This window comes from Crocodylus siamensis, chromosome 9, assembly GCF_052110815.1.
Source record: "Crocodylus siamensis isolate JL-2025a chromosome 9, ASM5211081v1, whole genome shotgun sequence".
NCBI classification, from domain to species: domain Eukaryota; kingdom Metazoa; phylum Chordata; order Crocodylia; family Crocodylidae; genus Crocodylus; species Crocodylus siamensis.
Genome location: NC_143403.1, coordinates 62,405,565 through 62,416,484, shown reverse-complemented (window position 1 = coordinate 62,416,484; position 10,920 = coordinate 62,405,565). Strand labels below are relative to the sequence as shown.

The following is a 10,920-nucleotide window of genomic DNA, read 5'->3' as shown; positions in this document are numbered from 1 at the left end:
CAGTGATTCACGCTGAAAAAAAACCCCATTTGTCAGCTAGAAGAACATTCACATTAAACTCTTCTTAGTTTGTTTATTCACCCAAAGATAAACAAGGCCTTCGGAGAGGAGAATATGCTACCTGGCTCACATTCAGCTCCCTCAGTACTATATTCCTATAACGATCTTGGGGCGTGTGCCATTGCCCTTGAGTGAACGAAGTCAGAACTTCTGGCAGACCCCCAAGCCAGGGGCGGCTTCTGCAACTCAGAGCAGCAGACAGTGAACTCCTGTCTTCAGAGCTGTGTCCACACTGGGGGGACCCCAGCCACCTTAGCATTGCCACCAGATATAGCCCTGGAAAGTCCTAAAGTGGGATGTGTGTCTTGCACAGAACATTTGTCATGAACAAACACACATTCAGTTCCTGCTTTCCAAAACCCTTGTGTATCCCTTATCATCCTGGTGTTTTGTGGGAGCATTCAGGAGATACTGGTAAAGTGAGTGGTTTCCAGTACTGCCCAGGGAAAGCTCCATTAAAAAATATATAAGCAGGACTTTCAATAGATAAAGGGAGTTAAACGCCCAGTTCACATTTCAGCTTAAAGGCTGCAAAAACATTTACAAAATAAATACTCATTCCCTAGAGGACCTGACCTTGGCTCTGCCCTTCCTCAGTCAGAGCACATTGATGCAAGACACCCAGAGGTCTATGGGATCTGACCCATTATATTTTTTGAAAACTATTTTTTGTAATAAGCACCACCCACCATTATTATCCCTAAACAAAAAAACCCTTTCTATTCCCAACACTCTAACAGATTGACTTTTATTAGTAGATGTTTTGGATGGGGAATCCAGGAAAAAGATGACAAAGCTGAGATGGAAATACAAAACGCCCGAGCGAGGGACTAACAATCGAGGGATGGGGGAGAGGAGGAGAACGTGACTAGGTTACATACCATACAATGTTAGCCAATTAAGCCCGGGGGTGGGGGGATGTGGGAAGGGGAGGGGGGGGTCACAACGCTGAGAGGGAAAGGAGATAGATACACACATACCCGTTACAGTGGTCCACAATGTTGGAGGAAGTGGCTCGGAGAAAGCGTCTCAGTCCATAAAATCCAATCGCGGGGGTCCTCTTTGGGTGGGGCGGGGTCATCTGTGGCGGTGAAGTCCTCTCGACGCGAAGCAAAGGGGGGGGCGGTTTAGGCGGCGGCATCCTCCAGGTCTGGTCCAGCGGCGGCTGGTCTGGAGGGGTCGATGTACTGGCGGTGGCCCATGATGTGCTCCACATAGATGTCGCGAGACCAGCAGATGGTGTTGGACACCATGAGGCAGCGCATCAGCTTGGCGTAGCAGCGGGAAATGCGGCAGGCGCAGAGGACACTCTCGTTGCTGGGGTCCCAGGCTCCGAGCGTCCCCACGATGAGTGCGTCCACCGTCACATCGTAGCCATGGCCCCTCAGGGTGTCGGCCAGTGGGGCGTACTTCTCCCACTTGCGAGCCCGGGCGTTGGTGAAGGCTTGGCGCCGGTTCTCGAAGGGGATGGTGACGTCTACCATCACGATCTTCTTGGCCTCGTGGTCCGTGACGACAATGTCGGAGTGCAGCTGGCTCTCGCAGCCCAGGACAGTGCGGTTCACAGAGATCTCCCCCGCCCCGGCCAGGATAGCCCGCACCAGGAGGTTCTGGACAGCATTGTGGCGCAGCTGCCAGGCTCTAGTGTGCGGCTTGCAGCCGCACAGCATGTGGGGGAGGGTCTCCGCCACGTAGCCGCACCGTCGGCACCTCCTGTCCTGGTGGCCGAAGCACACGGCCCCATTCAGAGGCAGGCAGTTGAGGTAGGCGCGGTGAAGGAAGCACCAGTCCATGAAGCACGTGAAGCTCCCACTGGGCATGAAGTGGTTGCTAGCGTCCCACTTCGAGGTGACGTCGAAGACCTTGCCCTGGTCGGGTTTGGCCCTCAGGTCGCCGGCGTACTTGTTGCAGATGGCATCTTTCAGGAACCTCTACAGGAAGGTCCTCGTGCGGGGCGTCACGGTGATGCAGTCGGCATGCGGGGCTGGGCGCAGGCAGACTCCCAGCTCCCGGCGGTCCTGTCCAGGTCCAGGTACAGCCAATGCGGTTCCCGAGGCGGCGCGTGGCGTTGCAGGTTCAGCTCCACAGCGAAACAAAGTCCCCGCTGTCCCGGCTGAACTTACCCTCCAGCGAGCAGCTGAGGAAGGTGGCCAGGTCTTGTCCAGTGGGCTGCCACCCAATCCTTTTGCAGGCAGTCTCCTCCAGGGTGCTGGCAGTGATGGTACTTACCGTGGCATCTGGGCAGGCAAGGAGGCGGAAGGCGTGGGTGACCACCGCGATGTCGCAGAGGTCTCCCATGCGGGGCACGTTGGCACCTCCCTGCCGGTAGGCAATGTGTAGGACCTTGTTGCTGGCCCGCAGCAGCAGGTGCAGCCACTTCTTGAGCAGGCGCCAGATCTTGGTGTCCGCCTTCTTGAGGGGGGTCTTGGGGACCGCCGAGCCCCTCAGGATGAACGTGACACAGGGGATGAGGAAGGTGTTCACCACGTCAATCTTCTGCCAGGGGGCCAGCAGGGACGAGTCCAGCTTGTGGGCGTCCTGCACGATCCCAACGATGGTCTCCTCCGGTGTCTGCCTGGCCCGGTGGACGGTGGGTGTCCCCAGGTGCCATCACTCAGGTGCCTCATCACCTGGCCCTGGACCGTGAGGGTGGAGTCCAGGACGCGGCTCTTCTGCCTGCCGTCAATGTGCAGGGAGGCACACTTGGCAACGTTAAAGCGCAGGCCCATCCATCTGGCCGCCTCGGATGCCACGTCCAGCATCTGCTGCAGCTGGGCGGCGGCGGGGGCCAGGAGGACCAGGTCGTTGGTGTAGGCCAGGACGCTCAGCTTCTGGCCGTATAGGTTGAGCCTGCCGGGGCTGCCCACCATGGCTCGAAGGAGCGGTTCCATGGCCAGGTTGAAGATGATGGGGCTGAGGGGGCAGCCCTGCCTCACCCCCAACCGGATGGGGATCTCCATGGTCTCTCCGTTGGTGGTGTGGACGGTCATGGTACATCCGAGGTAGAGCTCTTGCACCGAGTTGATGACGCCATCTGGTAAGCCCAGCTCGCGGAGGGTGTCGAAGATGTGGCGGTGGGGCACGGAGCCGAAGACATTGGAGATGTCCAGCCATGCCATCGCGCACTGCTTCCTGGTCCTCTGGGCATTGTTCAGGGCCATCTGATGCCGTCCTTGCCGTAATCTTGATCTCAGTAGCATTTCCACAGTTCACAACTTACAGTTTACCTGTACAGGTTTTGGGGGGGGGGGGAGGGTTGCTTGTGGGGAGGGATGGAAAATAAGAAAGGGTGATACCAGTGTAAGCCTCTAGCACAAATGCACTGCACCATTATACATAAAAATGCCTTGTAGTGGCGTACCATACCTGCATGTAGGCAGAAAGCATACAGCAGGACAAAACCAGAGATCTCATCACCATCATGACAGATAGTGAGGTCCAGACACGCTAGCACTATCAGCAACCAGCTATGGTGTTCTCTGGAGCAGCAAGGCAGACATCTGCTCATCTATCCACTATAAGTAGAAAAATATTTCCTGAAGACAAAACAAGACCATATCTTTCTGGAAATGGCTGTAAAAACCTCTCTGTGATCTAAAAAACATGCCTGGGATACAGATGTTGTTGGCTCAAGAAGGTGGCACCCTATACATGGAAAAACAAGCTTTGCTGTGGGGATTGGTAGAAAAGACAAGTTTAGGACAACTGGTCTAAGTACAGACAGTCAAAAAGGCTGAGGCTGAATCGATTCAGTCTTTGCAGGTTACTCGAAACTGCAGAGATTAATCTGAGAAACAACAGACATTCACTTTTGATTCAGGAAATGCAGCCACATACCTGCAGTGGCTCAGGCCAGAAGCCAGGGGGTGCTAGAGCACATAGCCATCATTGGCCATGCGTAGTGGGTGCACATGCCGCCCCTGAGATTGACTACCACCAACGCTGCCTGCAGCATCAGCTGGCAGTCGCAGCTTGTCACCTTGCCACCCCACCCACCGCCGGTGTCTGCAGGCAGTACCCGATCAGCACTCACCACCCCGCCTGCTGCTGACACTGCTGCAGCCACCTGCAGGAGGTCCCCACTCAGCCCACCCTTGCTGCTGATGCCACCACGGCCACCTACAGGCAGTCCCCGCTTGCCGCTGCCACCATGACCCCGCCACCGACACCACCGCCACGGCCTGCAGGCAGTCGCTGTGTCCCCCCAGCCTCAGGAGGCACAAGGCATTCATGATAGCCAGCATGGGCTGTGTGTTCACCTCCTCTTTCTGCTGCCCCCAAGGTCTCCGGGATTTGCAATCCAGAATCACAGCAGTAGAACTCTGCAGAACTCTCCCTGCTTCCAGGTGCCTCTGGGATTTGTAGTCTGCAGTCACAGCCACCAGTAAGTTTTGAGCAGGGCAAGGCAGGGCAGCTCTGTACTTGGGAAAGGGAAGTTTAACCCCCCTCCCCGGCCTCACACCCCATCCAGGGTTTGCCTGGGAGGCTGGGGGCAGTCCCTGCCTTGCTCCTCCTCCCCCCCAAAAAATCCTTCTCTGCTGGGGCAGATAGAACAGCCCAGCCCAGGGCTGGAAAGCATGCTGGGGGACTGTGATTTCACTTGAACCAGGAAGGGGCCTGGGACAGAAGTTTCATAAACTAATTTGACCCAAAGAGGTTAAGTCTGATAGTACATTCAACCAGGTTTATCTTAAACCAGTTTCAGCCACTTTGAAACTGATTTATGTGCACTGAGCTTCTGTTCTGTTACAGGTTTAAACCAGTTTCTTATGACTTCAACTGGTTTATGTGCAACTTCTGTCCCCAGCCCTGAAGAACAGGAGAGTTCCATTTTATGCCCCATACGGGAGGCTTTGACATCACAGGAAATCCCCACTGCCATGTTGTCTGCCATCCCCCTGTCCCAGGAGTTAGTTCAAGGAGTCAGAGAGCCAGATGAGATTGATTCCTCAAATCTAAAACCCAGTTAACTCCTGCTCACAAGTCAATATGGCCCTCTAGCTCTAATGATGGTTTCCAGGTTCCAGGGGCTGTTGTACCTGGTGTTGCTTTGTGTACGTTTCCGAGCTATTGGAGGCCCATTCAGTCAGTGCTGCCTCTCAGCTTCCACCATCTGTGACATCACCTGCTTGTCAAGCCTCCATATTCATGATACCTGGAACAAAACCAACCCCAGCTCTTCCTGGGACAACCAGTCCATTCCACCCTTTTTCCACCACTGGCCTCTAGCCTAGGCCCCCACAGGCATATGACAACAAATGTCCAAAGCCTTTTCAGCTACAAACATCTTCCACATCCTTTTGTGACAAGTGTCTTCAACCTCTATATCCTGTGCTTCTTCAGTAGTTCTAGTCAAAGACCTATCTAAATACTGCATTTCATACAGACCATTAACATCTGGGACAAGTCAGCTGGGGGAATAATTTAGGACAAGGGAAACACCAGCGTCTTTTCCCCTCATGAATTAGGGTCTATAATAGAAAACCAGAAAAGCCCACAACTTGGCATTCAGCCCAGCTTCATAACTTCATAGGCATGGAGATCAACTGCCTTCCCAGCCCCTGCCTTCCAATGTCAGTCCTCCTCCTGCCTACCTATTTAAAAGTAATGAAGAAACCTAGCTGGAATTAACCCCCAGTTCACCAGGACCAAGTGGTGTCACTGGATCACATCAGATAATAGAGATCTTAGATAGGCACAGAGCCCATAAACTTCACTGCAAGCTTCTCTGTATGACTGGGTCTAGGTGGAGTTGGAGGTGTAGCTCCATAAGGCAGTTTGGCAGAGGGAGATTTGACTTTCCATCTGTGCAAACAAACAGAGCTTATGTTTGCTGAGCTTTCATAAACTGGATTGAGGCCCACATATTGTCTTGAACCCCAATCTCACTCCAAGACAATGCTACAAGAGACAATTTGGCTGATCACAGTGTCAGCAAGGATTTTAATTGCACATACCCAACCCAGGAGCCAAAGTGAAATGAGCTCCCAGAAGCAAAACAACAAATCAGAGTTTTTCCGATGGGTTATTTGCAGTTAATGCCTTGTAAAGCAATGGCTGTACTTTGGTCCAGCTTTATCTCACCAAAACATTTTGATAAGAAATACCAAGTGACCTGCAACAAATAGCTCCCGCATGCAAGATATAACTCTAGCACTGGGAATTCTAAGTAGCACGGACAATGCCAGAACCTATACACAGAGAAGGAGAAGGCTCTTATTGTAAAAGGTTATTAGGGTGTTCAGTAACAGATGGGGGTCCAGATGTAGAAATGATTGTTCCGTTAAAGATTTCTCAGCAGAAGATGATTGTTGATAAACCAATGTCAAGATTCAGAAGGGCATTTAAAGGACCTAAATTCCTTGCGGCAGCGTACTATACAACCATCATTTTATTTCTACTAGTTGAACAAAATTGCAAACAGCTGGTGGATTGTTGGAAGATTTTAAGACTTTTCTTTCAAAGGTATTTTATTGCTTTTTAAAAAAACACATAGACAGGCACACATCCTCCCACCCTTTCAATGGTGAACTTCTATAGCAAGCATCAATTTTTACTTTAAAAACTTCTTATCTACTGCAAGTATGGTTCAGTAACATTTCTGCTCCACTTTCTTGACAGCAATAGTTCTCAACCTTTCCCCCAGTATGACAATGCTGTCATTACAAAAGAAAAAGTGCCCTCCCATCTAGCCACAAAGAACAAGAGAGTGATTGCAACTCCTCATGTTGAGGATGCAGGATCTGCAGGGAACTGAGAGGTGACTTCTAAATGGCAAATAAAACAATTTGACATTCTGCACAGGGCAAGTGTTCAAGCCTTGCCATGAGGTTCCCCCAGGGGGCACAGCACTTAGGACTATTTACAGCAGCACTTACTGTGCTGAGTGTTCAGTTCAGTGCGTCATAGTAAAGGTCAAGGCTAAAATGGCAAAATTCAACCCTGAGCCCACAACCAGTCTCCCTGAAGTTACCTTTGAATGCCTCACCATTGACACTGCACACAACCAAAACTCCTCCTCCTTCAAGCTGTTCCCTTCTCCCCATTCCGTCACCATCAGCAGCATCCTCCCAGCCAGTCACATGCCATGAACCTAGAGTTCATCTTTAACTCTGTCCTTTAAACAGGCATGGCCCCTATCCTGCTGCAAAGACCCCAAGATGAAGCCCTCTCCCCCCCCACCACCTGTCCCCCTACTCCGCAATTAAAAAACCTCTCTCTTCCATCTGCTAGGTATCCCGGTTGTAGCTGTATTGGTCTAGAGGAAAAAGCATCCAGGACTCGTGGTAGAAGCCAACTAGATTTTTGTAAAAAAAAATCTTTTTTTTTTTTTTTTGCAAAAATCCCATCCACTGACTCCTCTGTGAAATATGAAACACTGTAAGCAGAAGGAAATATGAATACATCCTGCTTACCATCCTGCTTACCATGAAACAACTTTGAGGTAAAGAGACTATTCCAGCTTTTCTCTGAGCCTAATCTACATATAAAATGAACTTTTCCAAACAGGAAATTTTCAACTCTCCTATGAAATATGAACTTTCATTTCTACCCAGGAGAATTTTTACTATCTTTTCTCCGAAGCCTGATGAAGGGTGTTGTGTCCAAAAGCTTGCAATTAAAGACTTTTTTTTTGCAAAAATCTAGTTGGTCTAATAAAAATATTGCCCCTACTATGAGTCCTGGATGCTCTCTTCCATCATAATCAACCTCCTCCTCTCAAGCCTGCCTACCCCACTCTCCCCCCCTGGGTCTGGCTAGGGGCATTCGAAACACTGTGTGAAATTCATACTCCGGACCTGTCTTTCTGGCCGAGTCACCCTGCTTTGAGCCCCGCCGCTGATGCCATTTCTTTACCCCCAGAACAGACATAAGCTGATAAGGCTTATGTACTGGACCAGACGGGAATAGCTGCTGTGGGGAGAGGTGTTGGCATGAAGCAACAAAGTGAAATCCTTACTTCAGTGACAACAAACAGGTGTAAGGGCAGTGAGAGTTAACCCCCTCATTGCTGGTCATGCATTGCCAGTAGATCAAGGGAAGTAATTATTGCCCTCTATTCTGCACTGGTGAGGCCACATCTGGAGTACAGAAAGGATGTAGAAAAATTGGAGCGAGTCCAGTGGAAATCAATGAAAATGGTTAGGGGAGTGGGGTACATGACTTCTGAGGAGAGGCTGAAGGAACTGGGTTTATTTAATCTGCAGAAGAGAAGACAGGGGGGATTTGATAGCAGCCTTGAACTATTTCCAAAGAGGATGGAGTGAGACTCTTCTCAATGGTGGCAGATAACAGCATAAGGAGCAATAGTCTCAAATCGCAGCAAGGGAGGTTTCAATTGGATATTAGGATACCAGCAAAAATTGTCGACACCAGTGCTATCACATCTACCCACCAGAAAAGTCTTCCATCTGGTTTGATGTCTGGTACCAGTTACTGGTGAAATCAGAATAGTGGATTTGATCAATAGCATAACATGGTGTGGGCACATTGGGCATGTGCCCCAGACAGTACCTAATGGCAAGGGAGCCAGAAGCCCCCGAGGGAGGAGGAGCCTCATCCTCCTATCCAAAACTTTACCTGCACAGAGGGCTCAAGAAGGCAGCTGGCACAGGCAATGTGTGTCATGGAGTACAAGGGCTTCTGGTAATTATAGTTTAAGGGGTGGCAGTGGTGTTTGCTGCTGCTAGGGGGAGAACTGACACTTTTTTTGCTGCTACAGGCTTTGGCAACAAAAAAGGGTGAAAGTTTCATCACTGGCAGCAGCAAACACCACTGCCACGTTACAGAACTATGACTGCCAGAACACTTTGTATTCCATGACGCACACTGCCCAGCTGTGCTGCTGCTCACTACCTCCTGCTGATGGCCAGAAGGAGTGGGTGGGCAAAAGGATCAGAGAACTGCCCCAGGTGCATACTTCAGAAATTATGCCTCTGGATTCAATGGCCCTCAGACTGGATAATTCCTACATTCAGTTACAGTCTTAATCAGTTTTGAAATCTGAACACGCATTGAGAACTGAGCTTTGCAGCCAGGTGTTCCCATTGCTGTTTCCCTTTCCTCCAAACCATCCATTTGTCAACTATGCCTGTTTGGCACTGGGTTTACTGTAAGTTCAGGTGAGGTGCTCAGGAGAAGGACCCAGCACAGGAGAGCCCTAACCTGATGGTCTACAGTACCTAGGAAGTAGTAAGGTAACACCAAGCAGCAATCAGTGTGACAAAATAAATGTATATTCCTACCTGGATATAAACAACACTGAGCACTGGTACATGGAAGCATTTCTTATCTCTAGACCAAAAAAAAGTTTGTTACAAGGTGAACCAGAATTATGTTACAGATGGAAAAGATGAAGTAAGGTGAAGTGAAATGATCTGTCCAAGGTTAAGGTCACACGGCTAGTCAATGGCAGATGACTCTTTGATATGCTACGACTGATGGGGGGATACTATGCTACACAGCATGCATTTTAACTTGCAGTTTAATTCAATTCATTATGAGAACTGCATCACCATGTTACTAATACCAGAAGGTATTTTGCAGCCAGGGTCATAATTCAACTTCATCAAAAACCTTTAGCGGTTGAGAATGAACAATAGCAATGAAATGTAACTTTTACAAAGAATATCGAGTACAGTATATGACTACAGGCAAGTACATTCAAAGTCAAGAATAAAGCATAGGGTTACAATTGCCTTCATTTTAACGGCTGCTTTAACCAAACGGTTTCAAGCTGTCTCCCACCCAAACCATGCCTCCTTTCACTAGACATCATACATACATACATGGCAAATAAGGGTGCCTGGAATTACAGTGTCAACTCCAATAAAACACCTATGGAAGATTACATGCACCCCAGTCAAGGCCCTGACTTTGTCACACTCCTGGTGAAAGCCAGAGGGCTCAGGGTTCAGGGTTAGAGATCAGGTTAGCAAATCATCTTCCCCTTTCAAGCCCTCTCCTCTCATTTTCAGAAAAGAGGTGTAATAGGAGCTGAGATTGTAGTATGAGCCACACATACCAAGTGCTTAAGCAGAGAATTAGCCAACGACCTATCCAGAAGTCCCTCAGCTCCCTATTTAAATTCTTCTTACAGTAACTTGGTCCTCTCTGCTAATTAGGTCAACAATTCTACAAATTCAACAGCACTCTGTATCTCCGCCTCTTCATAATTTTATGACTTCTTACTGATTGTAAAAGACTCCAAGCTGCTAATTTTGTCTGTGGTAGGGAACATCTTCTTAAGACATAGATTTAACTCTTCTCAATTAGAGATGGGCTGAAGCCATGATATTCAGAAATTATCAGCATTTAAATTCAGGGTTTTGGCCTAAGACTCTCTTAATATTGAGACAAAAATGAAAATGTTATAGGGTGAAAGACACACACACAAAATCTGTAGTCAGTGTAATTTGCTAATTGATTTGCTTCAGCCAGGCTTGCACCCTTTGTTTTGAAATGACTGTTTGTGGAAAGCAATACGCATAAGTATTTCTGAATACTGAAAGTTAGATTCACACACATTGATACTAGTGCCAGAAGTGCGTGCATAACAACTCTTGGATCCCATCAGCTTCCACGTTAAATGATCAATGTACCTCTACTACTTGAACAGCAGCTTTGGTTGACAACTGTATTACACTCACCTATTCTTATGCAGACTTGCCACTAGTGAGGGACAAAAGACCTTCCCTTTTCTGGTTCAGGTTGCACATGACTCTCACCTGACCATGGAATGGGAATAATATCTTGCGACTTATCTGGCCAATACAACCATCCACCACAGCTGAAAGTATTTAAACGACAGCTTCTGATCAGTCCAGGATAATCCTGTGTCTTAAGACACTGGGCTAGGAC

At 49.0% G+C, this 10,920-nt stretch overlaps 1 protein-coding gene across 1 annotated transcript; it reads right to left on the bottom strand.

Moving 5' to 3' along the window:
* Positions 1-1,187: 1,187 nt before the first annotated feature.
* On the bottom strand, positions 1,188-1,895 carry LOC149857760 (uncharacterized). Its single transcript, XM_090063963.1, has one exon. It carries the CDS (start codon positions 1,878-1,880, stop codon positions 1,188-1,190), a length of 693 nt encoding a protein of 230 aa, XP_089920089.1. The 5' UTR covers positions 1,881-1,895.
* Positions 1,896-10,920: the final 9,025 nt, after the last annotated feature.